The following is a 15,907-nucleotide window of genomic DNA, read 5'->3' as shown; positions in this document are numbered from 1 at the left end:
GAGATCTTGTCAGAAATGTTTTCTTCTCACTTCCCAGTACTACACTGCTTAAGTTTAGACAGAGTATATTCCATAATACAAGAGGGACTCACTCAGAGTTTGATCTACCATAATCTACCACAGCTAGGCATTAGTAAAGTACTATACTATATCAGGAAAAGCTGAGACTACCCTCAGGTCAGACATGCTACAGCAGAGCTGACTGAGAATAATGTTCTCCTTTCTCTTTTATCTCAAGATGATCTCCTGCTTTTGAAGAGAAGAGGCAGTCTGTCCTAGGAGGTTTCAGCACACATCACACAACAAGGAAGGCGCTCTGAGCCAGGGGCTAGTCCAGTGAGATAACAAGAATATAAGAGAACCAAACTTCTTTAAAGCTGGTTTAGTAACAAGGCCAAATCATAACATTTCAGTCTTCAACTACACCAATTTTGGACAAATCACTTAAAAAGTAGACACTTTCTCGATTATTTTTTTTTTCATAGGGAAAATGCCATTTTTCCAAGCAAAGCAATTTTGTGACAAACCTTGGTTTTCAATACTTCATTATAGCTGTGGAGAGCTTTAAGATGCCAGAATTTTAACAGCTGTGAAAAGCTATTTTTGACTTTTTAAAAAAATTTTTTAATTAATGAAACTTTTCTCAATTTTCTTTACAAGGTTCAAAGACACTGCATGATTTTGGTTTTGCAAAAAAGGAAAAAAGATACAGAGCAACGGCCCAGTGAGCTTGTATAAAACTCTCTGAAACAGCGCTAATGTAGTTTTCTGGTAAAATACTTGACATGCCTAAAACTACATGCAGATACAAGGCTTTATAAAGGTTTTATTGACATTCATTTATACAATTTATTCACAACTTCACCATTTGTAAGTAATGAGGCCTCCTCAAGTTCCTGATGATAATTTTTCATCTCATCATATGTCACCTCTTCCCACAGGTATATATATTGATACGCATCCCCAGTACATAGTATACTGTGGTGCTTGGGAATATGGCTATGGAACTATTAGCCATCACTTGTGTGGAGACCAATGCAGCATTTTCCTCCTCAGATGCTGGGACGAACCTCTGTGGTTCACCTGCACCTCTTCTGGGTCAGGAAACCAGAACCTTACACTGGTTCCTGAATCTCCCAGTTGCATGGAAAATGTAGCACTGCAGCTATTACCAGCATGAGCTCAATCAATCCATCCCATTTTTGCAGGCTAATTAAAAAGAAGAAAGGTAATTACAGAATGAACAGGGATGCTGTTACTTACACCATATAGCTCTGTGCGAATTCTAACAAAACACCTCCTGTACCAAGTTCCTGTATCGCTCTCTATTTCTATGAGCTCATCTATCTGCTTTGGAGTTTTGATTCTGTTAACCTGGAAATAAAAACAGAACAGCAAACATTGGCATTTTCTTGAATCATTAAATGCCTGTCAAGGACTATTGGAAGGTTTTCATAAATCCTATAAACTAAAAATGAGCAGATATTAAACCTGTGTCTACACTAGAAATGCTTTAGAAATATAAAGGAATAGTAGCACACTATAATGCCAAAGTTCATTATGGATGGAACTGCATTGGAAAAGCTCTACTTTCAAAGCATGCAGGAAATCCATCTGCTCTGACTGAAACAAGCTGTTACTGTCAGGTTCTGCTAGAGTGTTGCTGTACATACCGCTAATGCCACAAGGATAAAACATAATTTAAACCTTCAGTTAACCATGCCCAGAGTTTGCTATCAAGTTGTTTCTGACTTGCTATCACAACATTGTTGAAATTCTATTGATTAAAGATACAGTAATGAAAACAGAAGTATACTTGAAATGTCAAGAATTAATAGTTGGATAACATTTTTCTTTGTTCTTATTTCCTGTAGTGTTAGACAGGGAACTCTCTTTGTCTTTTGGATGTTGACTGTAACTATCCTTTTTAATGAACAGAGAAAAAGTTAGGTGAAATGATCTGGAACCACGCATGTTATTGCTGTTAGGAGCAATCATCTACTTCATCTAAAGTGAAATGAGACAAACAGACATTGGCAAAAATACAGAATTACCAGTGACAGAGAATGTGATGTTGCCTACAACGATCATTTTCACTTGCACTCTCCTGTGTAGCAGAACAAGAATGTGTTATATGGTCTTTCCAGACACAAGACCTGACAAACTTGTACCATTGTATGGTTTTGGTTTTGGCTTCCACTCTGGTCCCACATTTACAGGAGTATCACAAAAGGCAGTGTATTCATCCACAGTTTATTTAAAAAGAAGACAAATAGAGAATGGAAAGAAAATAAATAAAATGGGGAAAGGGAGAGACACACAAGGAGAGAGAGAGCAAGAGAATGTGTGTTCAGTGTTTAGCCACAGTTTCTGAAGCTAGCAATAGCTTGTGTTACTTCTTAACAGAATGAGGACACCACCACCCACTGATGTATCATAGTGGATTACAGGGCACCAGGGAATAGCAGTATTGATAGTAAAGCTCTAGTTTTTGGCCCACTGCTTTTACAGATGTATGCTGTTTAAGATGCACCAGTAGCCTCATCCCGCAAACAAGAACAAAAAGTCCATTTTTGTTATAGACAGTTTTACCTGTAACAACACTCATTTTGCAGCTCACTGTCTTGCCAAATCATGACTATATCAAAACCCTGTACCCTTCGCGTCTTAGCCTTCCCAATAGCAATAATCCTGTCTGCATCATTCCATTGATTTTAAGCTTTACTTAAGCTCCTTTTATGAAACATGTTATACAAAAGACTGAGTTGAGTCCTCCAAGATTATGCAAAACCTCATACATACAGGCATCTTCACATGCCACACCTCCGGGCAGAAAGGGCATGCTTTTTGAATCATGCTGTAGAAACCAGGAGGCTCAGGAGGCTCTCTTGTAGGCTCAGGAGCAGCCTTTTCACTGTCCTGGCCACCTGACTGGTTTGGAGCAGTGGAGGTTAGGGGAAACATGTATATATCCTAGGACCACTGCATGTGACTGGGGACAAAAAGCCCCTGGCCTTGATGGTTCTTTAACATAAGAAAAGTCCTATTGAATCAGCACAATGGTCCATCTGGACCATGCAAATTCAGCTGTCAGTATATGAAGAATGAAAGAAAAAACAATAAAGAATACCTATTTTAATGAAAATAGAACTTCTGTTTAAAAGCAATGGCTAGAAATATGCAATGCTTTAAATTTTACAAAATCAAGACACGCTGCAAAGGAAAAACGTTTGCAGAAAAAAAGATTATTTAATACATGGCAATGAAAGAGTGGAGAGAATTTTGGTTTTAACGATACAAAGGTTCTTTTTTTTTACTTAAACATTTAAACCAACAGATCTAATGAATGTATATTTTAAGGACCTAGGAAGGTAATTAAGAATGTACCTAAATATTTAACTTCGGTAGTCACGTAACAGAAAATACTATTGACTTACTACCATCTCTGTTAGTGTCACTGCTTTCAGGAAAGGTTTTCAAAAGTATTAAGAGCCATCACGTCTGCAGTCAATAACTAGAATACAACCCTTTTTTGGACTTCCTAACTCTAAAACAAACTGTTCCTCATCTGATGCGTTCTGTCTTCTAAAGGTTTGAAGACCAAATCTTCAGTAATATGAGTAACAAAAATAAACACGACTTGTGGAAAAAGCTTCTAGGAAAAGATGACATCAATATAATTAGGAAAACATATAAAAGGAAAGCACACTAAAACTACAGCAGTAATGGAGAAAATGTTACATCAGCTGTAGTGTTAGAAAACATGCTATCAGAGTGTATCTGATGTAACTAGTGACATGAAGTGGAGGAAAATAGTAACTAAGTGATAGAATGAATGAAGCAACAGGGTTTAGGAGAGTTATGTGAATAAATTACTCAGACAAAATGTCCCAATATCCAGGACTAACTTAACTTATATATAAAAAAGAGAGACTAAAAGCATGTTCCAAACAAATTATGCCTAAGTTCTTTGCTTTCTGGGTTTTATATAATGAAGTGCTGATATTGGCCAATGAGGAGACATTGGTGTATTTTCTAATCACATTAATGCAAGCTCAAAATAGGGACTTACATGTGTAACCTTGGCATACAGTACAGAATTTCTAATCCTTCAACTCCTCAATATCTGGAGTTGAGTTTTCCCAATGTTCATGGCAGAAACTGCCAAAAATCCCAAGAAAGTGGTGTTTTTTCATTATTCATGGCCTATTCATGGCTGACCAATTAACAAAATTAGCTGTAAATAAAGTGCTGAGTTCAACACAGTTCAGTGTCACATTTTAATCACCGTAGAGAGAAAGACTTGTTAGATCACAAGAACCGGAAACAACAAGCATGTGCTTTGTTCTCTTCTCCATGGTTGCTTTAGGATGTGATTATGATTACGTCAAAATGATGTGAGGCTGTGGCCGATCCTTCCTCCCACCTTTTAACCCAGCACATTTCTGTCTTCTTCCTTGTGCCTAAACCAACACTGTAAGGGTTGTGCTATGGCATAGACAGGGTCTGTGCTATGGCTGACTGTACAATTGGCCAATGAATATCAACACTGGCAGAAGTAAAACAAAAAGTGACCAGAGGCAGGCATACTCTGTCTGAAAGCAGCTCAGATCAGCAAGAACCAGTTGTGAAATTACACCCTAGCTGTATGGTGTGAGGCAAATCCCTTAACTTGTAAATGAAATCAGAAAATAAAATATTAAGTTAGACAGGATTAGGGACGGGTCACCAGTGTATCAATAAATGTGGATTTAACAGGATACATGTGCTAACCAGCCTTCTTTCAGGCTAAATATAGAAGCTCTTGAGCTTCTTTGTGGAAAAAACATAAATGGAGGCAACGGAAACTACATCCAAGGCAATAAACTGCAAGTCTCAGTGGAATAAAGTTATATGGTCAGATGGTCATTCCTCAAGACTGCCTGCAAATGCAGAACCTTTAAGAGGATTTTGTAATTGAGTTATGTGCATTAAAGCAAGAAGAAAGCCTCTGGAAGAGGAAAATCATCCCACACATGTCTCTGAGAGGGAGCAGAGTGCCAGCAGTCCCATGGCACAGCACAAGCTGTAAAGGCAGACTGGATTTCAAAGTAAGACAATGCCTTCTGCTGTTTGGTCCTACTGTATCCAGGAAGCCAAAATTGTTGTGTGTATTCTTCATAAATAAGGAAGATGCCATAGAAAATTCCCACATCTGAATTGCCAATTTCTCCTTCAAATAGAAACAACACATCAACACTTTGAATATAGCCTTATCGTTAGATCTGCAAGTCAACAAGATACAGTTGAGCTTCTAAGATATTTTGAGAAAATTAAATGCCTGAAATTACTATTTCACAGGAGTGAAAATGAGTTTCAAAAAAAAATTTTTTTAACTGATAAAAATGAAAAAAAAAAATTCAAAAGCTTTAAAGACACATTAGCCAACTAATTTGGACTTCTATGTGCCTACTGTTATTATTAAGGGTGAAGTAAACTTAATAAATAAAATACAGATTGAGACTATCAAGTATCTTGGTACACCAGAGAAAATGATCACACTGTGCGTTCATACGCTCAAGAATATGCTGGCCAAAGGCTGATATCTTAACATCTGCTTTATATATAACAATTGCAGTAGGAATTATGTTCTTATATTTAGGTATTTAGAGTGCAAATGATTGGCTTTGTCATGCGGAGTATTAATATTGATTGCTTAAGCCCTCCAGACCTTGCCAGTCAGCAAGCTTGCTGATGCGCTACGCGATTAGCTTTAAAACCAATACTTACTGTGAAGACTTTCTCAGGCTGACCACGAGCTCGCATGTTTGTGTCATGAATTTGCTTGAGTATCATCCAAGCTTCATCATGTTTTCCAACCTAAACATTTGATCAAAACATTTAAACAAAACATAGGTACAGATTAAGATACTCACGATAGTTACTGACCAATCTTAATGCCTGTTATATAGAGGTTAACACAGCAATAATTTTGACCGGAATCTAAAAACCGTTTGGAAAGTTTTACCTCCAGCAGGAACCGCGGGCTTTCTGGCATAAAAGTGAGGGCTACCACAGAAGACACACAGGGCAATGCACAGACGATCACAAATACTCGCCAGCTGTGGAACTGGTAGGCAGAGCCCATGCTGAAACTCCATCCTATGAAAGAAAAAGTCATAAAATGTAGAGAAATAAGAAGTATTGTACGTGGGAGTCTGCAGCTTCTCGGAGATGCAAAATGATACCCGTATTTAAATTAAGCCTGATTGATGTCTTATATTTTCACAAACATAAATGATTTCATAAATAATCTTACACTATGAATTCCAGCCTCTTGCATGTGACTAGTTATGCTGGAAAATGGCCATATTTGCAGGGTGTAAGACTTTCTTACATAGGGATGAAGAAGCCTATTTCAAGTATCTTTGCAAAAACTTCATGAAGGTAGTTATGTGAACCAAACAGGGACACCATCACCATACAGAAGATTAGATATACAAAGAAATAGTTTTCTATGAATACTCTAGGAAGGTAGAATTAAAAATCTACACTCAGAATATGTATTTTAAGGAATTTTATAGCCTTCCTTATTATTACTAACTTTTTCTACAAGTTAATTTCAATACTCTTAATAAAAGTCTCCTAATATAATACAGTGCAATACATAAAGCCTTTACAGTACCCAGCTTCTAATTTCATCTTGTTCCAGAGCACTATACCAATCCTTAACTTCTGTTAAATGTAAACTGACACTCATCTTCCTTGCCTCATAACTAGATGTACGGGAAAAAATACTCAGTATTTAAACTTCTGTCTGAGGTGAGTAACCTTAGCACTGAAGTAGAGAGAGAATTTATGATTATAGAAAGAGACTAAGAAAAAAGAACAACAGGAAAAAACATTCGTCATCTGAGAAAATGATCTTGAGTACATCTGAGTGCTGACATGGTAATAACATTGTTAAAATACACTGAGAAGAAAACAAAAGGAAATACTGGAAAACCGGTAAAACCAGTTCAGTTTTTTAATAAAACACCTGATTGTTTGGTATGTTATGACCAGACTATTGAAATGATAGAATTGTAAGAAACCTAAGAATTTCTCTTAAGACAGACAAAAATATTATTTGGGCAACTACCTGGCCTTTTAGTCTGGCTTCAATACAGCAGAAATTTTCAAGTAAAATTTTCAACGATAGCTTATTAAAAGATGAATGGAAGATAAGAATAATGATAAACGACAAAAGAGGTTACTGGAAGAAAATGGTATCCTGGCTAATGAAAAAGCTGACGCTGGATTAATCTGATATATTTCTTTGCTAACTGATTTTTCCAGACAAAAGACATTGTTAATTAAATCTGTCTGGATGTCGGTAAACAACTGGTACAGCACGGTACCAAATGGCCTATTAAATAGCTCTTCAAAGGTGGTATTTACCTGTTAAATGTATAGTGGATTTTGGAATCTAAAGATTTCCTGCTGTGGATCATAAATACATTCTTGGAAAAAGAATCCCTTTTCATATTAAAGTACTTACGCGGTACCAGATGAAAAATACAGTCAACCCATGACTTACATTTACCCTTTATCAACAGCTCAGTGAATCATTTTGACCTGCAGACTTGGGAACCTGATTTTTCTGGTCTCCTACAAAATTTCTGTGTTTCTGAAATTATATCGGCTTGCCCCACAGCCTCATTTAGCCCTGCTATCTTTACCCCTGGAAGACAGAGGTGAAATCAGTGACAGAGTTGTCAATGATCTTGGAATGCCCTTTTACTTTTTTTAAGTAAGGCTACAGATAAACATATCTTCCCCCTGCAAAGTTCCCTCCAACAAAAAGAAGCTGTCCAAAATTTAATGCTAAATTTTATTCCAAAATAGAACTGGGAATGAAAATTTAAGATTAAAGAATGCAAACAGAAAAGGATGTAAAAGTGTATTAAAATTTACTTTTTACTGATTCTTGGAAAATGTCAACTTTTGATCTTATGGAATTTCAAATCTTAAACAATAGGGGCATATTTTACATCTCAGTTGGGAAGGGAAGGAAATAAAGCTTTACAGTGAGTTAATGAGGCAATCAGAAATCATACCTGTGTTTTGGGTATTGTGTACACATCCCATTGTAATCAGTAGAATCGTATTCTTTGTTAAATATTTTAAAATACAGTATTAAATCATCTGATATAGAAGTCACAAAATTATTTCCTTTTGATTAAGTTAGTTTTCGGTCAGAGCGACGACTGATCTGACTCTCTGGGCAGCCGTGCAACTGCCAGTGCCATGGGGAAAGCGGCACAGGACGGGGTTTTCATCTTTCAGGACAGCGCAGTCAAGGTGCTGTCTCTTGTTATCACTAGAAACTGTCCCAGAAATACACAGAACCACTGGTATATTTAGACAATCTGCTTTTCACTGCTGTGGTTTGTGTTTTATGAGATTGAGCTGCACAAAGGGCACTTCTGTGGTAAATGAAATCAACTTGGCTTTATACCTGTTGTAAAACAACAGCAACATCTTCTGCTTTGTAGCCAGTCCTGGAAAACACTAGCGATAATTTATTCTAAGGTGCCATTTATTAATGTAAGTGAACCATACTACTGTAAATTAAAAGCAATGAGTGCACCCTCCATCCTGCTGTCATCCTGACAACCTACAAAACATCTTTTTTACTTCTCAAAATATCTGAGGTCTACATCAAGTGAAATGTTCATTTTGGTTTTTATTGCTTTTATTCCATCTTTGTCTCTATGCAGTGTATTAATTGCTGCAATTTATCTTGTGATTTAACATATCTGCTGAATTAATGATAATAGTGAATGTCAGGAGTATAAGAAGTAATTGGTAGAAAAAAAGCCAGCTGCAACCCATCTATCTTGGGGCTTCTTTTCTGTCTATTCCTGCACTAGCACTACATCAGCAAAACAAACATGTATTTTAAATGCAGAGCAAGTTTAGATTTATTCTTATGTTTAACAGATCCCATTTTCCTAGGTCATGAGCTAATCTGGAAAATGGAGCCATTACAGTAGCTCTGAATTTGGCTCACAAAGTGGCTTTCATTTCTATTGTATGTGAGTCTTGAAACCAAATCAAGTGTGTTCTTGGCTATAACTCAGTTTACTTCTCCTTTCCCTGATTTATGACACAATAGCAGAGACAGAGCAGCTCTACACAGTTGTGTTCAGAGCACTGCACAGCAACCTAGAGCTAAACTCCACCACTGCTCCCCGGCTATGCTGTATTCCAGAGCCATTAATCTTGAAAATGGTGGCAAGTCCCTGTGTTTTATGAATTGAAAAACACTTGCCCCAAAATGCATCCTGGCAATGGTGTGCTGTAGAGCAATGTAAAACCTGCAATGACTGAATCTGAAGCTGCTGCAGCAACCTTTGTGCTGAATACCACCCTCCCAACTTACTGACTGCTGGGAAAGGCCAAGTGAATCACAGACATCACAACTACTGATTACAGAAACAGCAGCACACAGCAGAGCAAACCCAAAATATAGAAGATGCTAATCTATATCTAATCACCAATTTATATGTTGCATTCAATGTCAACAAAATCTTCCCTGCCAACACAGCATTTTATCTGCTCCATGACATTAATAAATTAAAAAGATATAAACAAGTTCTTGCTCTAAAGGAGCGAAAAGAGCATTTCTGTCATAGTCTTTTTGAATAAACATAGAGGAAAACCTGTCCATATCATGCTGAATTGTACAAATGTGTATTACCTCATAAACAGCAGGTATCTTGAAGTACAAGAATCATCTTTTATACTGTCTAGGTTACTACAGAGCAGTCTAATGGGGGTGATCTGCTTATCGTTCCAAAATGAGGGTTGAAAGGCAATGTGATAGCTCTCCAGTGTTACACTAAAATGCAGTGTGGGCAATGAAAAATACTGGGTGCCTACAGGCTCTGTATAAATATTGTCTGGCAAGGGGCAGGTTTCTAAATAGAGGAATAAAGCTGTGAAATACCTTTCTAAGAGACTCATGTGGGCAAAATAGCGTAAGCAAATATAGGGATTTTATGGTATGGTTAGCTAAAGACTGACCATTCTTGATCACAATTTTTGTTAGTCAGTCAGTAGGAATCAAAGGAACTGGATTCATGGCAGTGTCAGGAATTGTCAAAAGCCAAGTTTGCATAAACTTGTGTCTTTTGGTAGATCAAAGGAGGGAGCAGACGCAAGAATATTCCTAAAATTAGGGGCGGAGGAGAAAGACAGCCAAGGCATTTATAGGAATTCATAGACTAGATAGATTCTTCTGCAGAATCCTTTCTATGATTTTACAACTTTTCTTATTTCTGTTTCACCACACAATCTTTCATGAGAACTTTCTAGTCTCAATCTTTAATGCTTCAAATTTGAAAAATGAGCAGTAACTGAGATGTGTGATTGCTTCAAATTGCCACGTGGGGGCACTGTTGCTGCACATCATACAAATAAATTTAAAAGTTCTGCAGAGAGCCTTTTACTACTAAATGTTGCTGTTTTGTTGAGTGTATCCCAAATCTAAGCTAAATAAAAATTATAAGGAAGACTGGAAGTATTTGGCAGCTGGCAGCACTGAAATGCATTATCATTGCATTTATATTTAGTCTGTCCTGGCACTACGAAGTTTAAATGTGAGTGACGTCTAGTGCTTGAGCCCATATATTTTACTGGTACTGATTAGAATAATGTTAAAACATCTCTGAAACTGAAAAAAAAATAGTTCAGGTAAGTTATGTAGCTGAGGAAGCTCAGTTAGACATTTTTACAAGACTGAGTGAAATACATGGTTTCTAACAAATGCAGAAATAATGTTTTCAGAATTATTTAATTGTATTAATGTGAAATTGCAGCAACAGAAAGTCGAAAGCTTGTCTTTCCTGTGATTAGATTATTAATATTACATGGAAAAGGCACTGACATTTTTAGCCTATATAGATAGTTAGACACTCTACAAACCCACTAGCTCAGCAAGTCAGCTGCTGGTAATTTCTGCAGAAGGAATTGGAAATAAAATAGCTGAAGTGTGGCAGGCCATGATGGAGGGACCTTAACAAAGGTGCCTGTAGAAGACTCTCTGACTGTCATCTGCATCTGCCTGGCTCTCTAGCTGATGCTATTAGTCCCTGGGAGCCACAAGGATCAACAGTTCAATGAAAGAAGTAATACTGTTAAACAGATACATTTTACAAATACATTAAACTCGGACTTGGTCTGCTGACACTTATAATTGTGATTAAAAGGAACAAGGCATTTTCTAAAGACACATTTCCTCTCCCGCAGGGGAGGGGGGGTGTGAACCACTGACACTCATCGCTTCCCTGTGCTGGCATTGATCTTCATCTGAAGACCTGAGATTATCAGGTCTCTGATCACTCCAGTAGCATTATCTGCCATTCAGACAAGCCCTGGGACAGCTGCAAGCAGGGCGGACCTCGTATAGAAAATAATTTGCTCTCAAATACCATCAGACACGACTCCTCTATCCAGTGCATGGCACTGCACTGCAGTCCGGGTGACATCTCCAGCCGTAGTATCTCCGAACAGTGACATCAATAATCCACTTTTTAAATGTTTCTAGTACCTGCTGTAGTACTACCCCGTTTTACTCTTCATTGAGGAGGAAGTTTGTATACCCTCATGCTTCAGACAATGATAAGGTATGATACGTGCCCAAAATGCAAGGTTTAGTAACGATATGTCAGCCTTTCACTTAACCTTATATATACACTGCTCAGAATATAGAGCTATTAACATTTCCTTGCTATGGAAATGCTAATGTATCTGTGACAGGTCTCATAGAAAAACCATAAAAGTAGCTTAGAATTAGAATACCTAGCAATGCTGGGGGGAAAAAAAGACAAGGGAAGCTTGTAAGTCATTGTGTGTGTAGATTGCAAAGGTCTGTCTCAAATTTGACTTTCATTTGGCCCTAAACTATGGCTGTATTAAGATGCTGTGACTCATAGTAGCCAATACAGGCAAGAAGGTAATCTTTAAAATGGCAGAAGAGATGAATAGAGGTAATCATATAAGAGAATTACAGCAGCAATTCCTAATAAGAGAACTGCAGGTACCCAACATCTTGCTCATGTCATCTGTTTAATCTTGGCAGATGCTAGAGATGGCAAAGGATGTTTTATTAGTGGTCTATTTATGATTAGGAAGTCCGGATCTCACTTGCCTTCCTAGCAAGGTAAACATGAATACGTGTAGGAACGTGACGTAAGCTGCTGTCGGTACGGAGCTTAATAGGAATGGCATGTCTGTATCTTGACTTCAACAGGAAGCTATTCTTGCACTTCAATTTTCTTTAGTGGGAAGGATACTGGGCCAACTAAGTAAAGCACAGACAGGAATAAGGCAAAATCACCCATTAGCAGTTCACATTTTATGAAGTCTTACAGGGCAGAAGAGAAGCTATACAGAACCAGAGAGAAAGGACTTGCAAACTAAATTGACCATCATAAATTTTCTACGTATTCACCCCATATTGCCTCCTTCAGTGAACTATTCCAAAGATGCACTAGTTATAATAAACTGTGGCAAAAGAGTGGAAGAGCTTTCACAGAAGGCAGCTTATGGCATTTTCAGAATTGGTTTGGCCTCTTTTGCATTTACTATATGACTGAGAAAGGTATGATAACAAGAGGATCCCTGTACACTTCAAAGAGCTGGACAAATTACCTTTTTACTCATGTAAAGCAGTGCTGAAACAAATAAATTTTAATGATGACCCATATATACAGAAAGCATGTTAAAAAGAAAGAAAGAAAAAAGGTATTGGGTAAGTGCACTTTGCAAGAAACATTCTGGTTTGAATGGCAGCTGTAAGAGTCATCTGACAGCAAACCAGCTGACAGAAGATAAAGATACCTCTCGGAATCACAGAATCACGGAATCACGGAATCTTCAGAGTTGGAAGGGACCTCTAGAGATCATCTAGTCCAACTCCCCTGCTAGAGCAGGGTTGCCTAAAGCACATCCCTCAGGGCTGCATCCACGCGGGTCTTGAAAATCTCCAGAGAAGGGGACTCCACAACCTCCCTGGGCAGCCTGTTCCAGTGCTCTGTCACCCTCACTGTAAAGAAGTTTTTCCGTGTATTTGATCGGAACTTCCTATGTTCTAGCTTGTGCCCATTGCCCCTTGTCCTGTCGCTGGGAACCATTGAAAAGAGCCTGGCTCCGTCCTCCTTCAACCCACCCTTTAGGTACTTGTAAACATTAATCAGGTCCCCCCTCAACCTTCTCTTCTCTTCTCCAGGCTAAAGAGTCCCAGCTCTTTCAGCCTTTCCTCATAAGGGAGGTGCTCCAGTCCCACAATCATCTTGGTTGCCCTACGCTGGACTCGCTCCAGTAGTTCCCTGTCCCTCTTGAACTGGGGAGCCCAGAACTGGACACAGTACTCCAGTTGTGGCCTCACCAGTGCAGAGTAGAGGGGAAGAATGACCTCCCTCGACCTACTGGCCACAGTCTTCCCTATGCAGCCCAGGATGCCATTGGCCTTCTTGGCGACAAGGGCACACTGCTGGCTCATGGATAATTTGCTGTCTACCAGGACCCCCAGGTCCTTCTCCTCAGAGCTGCTTCCCAGCATGTCCGCCCCTAACCTATACTGGTGTTTGGCATTCTTCCTTCCCAGGTGCAGGACCCTACACTTGCTTTTGTTGAACCTCATTAGGTTCTTCTCTGCCCAGCTCTCCAGCCTGTCCAGGTCACGCTGGATGGCAGCACAGCCCTCTGGAGTGTCGGCCGCCCCTCCCAGCTTGGTATCATCAGCAAACTTGCTGAGGATACACTCTGTCCCCTCATCTAGGTCATTAATGAATATATTGAACAAAATTGGTCCAAGTATTGAACAAAATTGGTCCAAGTATTGACCCCTGAGGGACACCACTCGTTACAGGCCTCCAACTGGACTCTGTGCCGCTGATCACAACCCTCTGGGTTCTGTCACTCAGCCAGCTCTCGATCCACCTCACTGTCACCTCGTCTAGCCCATACTTCCTCAGCTTCCTAATGAGGATGTTATGGGAGACAGTGTCAAAAGCCTTGCTAAGGTCAAGGTAGATGACATCTACGGCTCTCTCCCTCTTAAATTTTCTAGCCTACACAGAGGTATGCATGTTTGTTTATTCACTTAAGTTAGTCTCCAAGCTGCCACTCTCCCTAACATCATCCAATTACATGGTGAGTTATTGGCAATCTGCAGTGTTTTATTGTGCTTTTCTATGTATTTATATGCTGCCTTCCTACCTGTAAAGCAGGAACAGTAACACTTACACAGGTTAAATTTTAACTTAGTGCTGGAAGATCTCAGCAGCACTGAAGAGGCACAAAAATAAGAGAGAAATCAGAGCCAAAATAAGCAGAGCTTGGGAGAAGACTGTCCAAATCCATAAAGAAAGACATTGACATGAAATGCAGAGCCACCACCCCATGAGGGGAGAGGGAAAAGATAAATATCAAATTTTTACAAAACGCTCTACATGGTTTCTTGACATACCTGCATCTGATTCCTGAGAGAATTAAGGTTGTTCTCCAATACTTGCTTGGCCCTGGAGAGATGTTTATCTGATTTGGGATCATCGCACAGAGCTTTACGAGTCTTTCCTAGATTGGTCTAGAACCTGTTGGAATGGTTCGGGAGGAGGGCCACGAAGATGATCAGAGGGCTGGAGCACCTCTGCTATAAGAACAGACTGAGAGAGCTGGGGCTGTTCAGCCTGGAGAAGAGAAGGCTCTGGGGAGACCTTATAGCAGCCTTACAGTACCTGAAGGGGGCCTACAGGAGAGATGGGGAGGGACTCTTGATCAGGGAGTGTAATGATAGTACACATGGTAATGGCTTCAAACTGGAAAAAGGTAGATTTAGATTGGATACCAGGAAGAAATTCTTTACGGTAAGGGTGGTGAGGCACTGGAACAGGTTGCCCAGGGAGGTTGTGGATGCCCTGTCCCTGGAACTGTTCAAGGCCAGGCTGGATGAGGCTTTGAACACCCTGGTCTAGTGGGAGGTGTCCCTGCCCACGGCAGGGGAGTTGGAACTAGGTGATCTTTAAGGTCCCTTCCAACTTGAACCATTCTGTGATTCTATGATTCTATGACCCCCTGACTTAAACTATTCATTTCACCCATCAATATGATACTGCATGAAAATAAGGGCTAAGAGCAAAGTGTTCCAGCTAAAGGAAAGGAACAAAGAATGTCACTTCTAAGGAGTGGAGACAACCCTGCAGTACTCTACTTCTGTTTGTTTAACTTTGGCCACTTAGAATTTTCCTTTCTCAAACTAGGGAGAAATAATAGAAATGCATTTTGCTAAGATATCATGCTGATGTAGATGTCTCCACCTGGCCACCACCACACAAGATGCAATTTTGCACCTTAGCAATTCTGAATACAAAGGCAATGCAACTACCCTATTGGGCTGTCAACCTACCAAATCTCAAAGCACTTCAACGCACAATTGCAATGTCTTGACTTTGGTAACCATTAAGAGTTTTGTCTCCATCCTGAGTCACTGTGCCAGACTTAGAATCATAGAATCATTTAGGTTGGAAAAGACCCTTGGGATCATCGAGTCCAACCATCATCTCCACTCTACAAAGTTCTCCCTTACACCATATCCCTTAACACCACATCTAAACAAGTCTTAAACACATCCAGGGATGGTGACTCCACCACCTCGTTGGGAAGCCTATTCCAGTGTCTAACCACTCTTCCTATGAAGAATTTTTTCCTAATGTCCAGCCTAAACCTACCCTGCTGCATCTTGAACCCATTCCCTCTTGTTCTATCGCTAATTACGTGTGAGAAGAGACCAGCACCAACCTCTCTACAATGGCCTTTCAAGTAGTTGTAGAGAGCGATGAGGTCTCCCCTCAGCCTCCTCTTCCTTAAACTAAACAGTCCC

The 15,907-nt window shown here is 39.4% G+C and overlaps 1 protein-coding gene across 2 annotated transcripts in view; it reads right to left on the bottom strand.

Moving 5' to 3' along the window:
• Positions 1–15,907, bottom strand: part of SV2C (synaptic vesicle glycoprotein 2C) — a 121,174-nt gene that overhangs the window by 18,438 nt on the left and 86,829 nt on the right. For both annotated transcript variants that reach the window (XM_054186937.1, XM_054186938.1), the window contains 3 exons: positions 6,008–6,141; positions 5,770–5,859; positions 1,264–1,374 (listed from right to left, as the gene is read on the bottom strand). In XM_054186937.1, the coding sequence (XP_054042912.1) occupies positions 1,264–1,374; positions 5,770–5,859; positions 6,008–6,141 (335 nt within the window). The remainder of the gene's footprint in view (positions 1–1,263; positions 1,375–5,769; positions 5,860–6,007; positions 6,142–15,907) is intronic.

Source organism: Rissa tridactyla, chromosome Z, assembly GCF_028500815.1.
Source record: "Rissa tridactyla isolate bRisTri1 chromosome Z, bRisTri1.patW.cur.20221130, whole genome shotgun sequence".
Lineage (NCBI taxonomy): Eukaryota > Metazoa > Chordata > Aves > Charadriiformes > Laridae > Rissa > Rissa tridactyla.
Note: the sequence above shows the minus strand (reverse complement) of the source record. Positions and strands in the feature narration are given on the sequence as shown.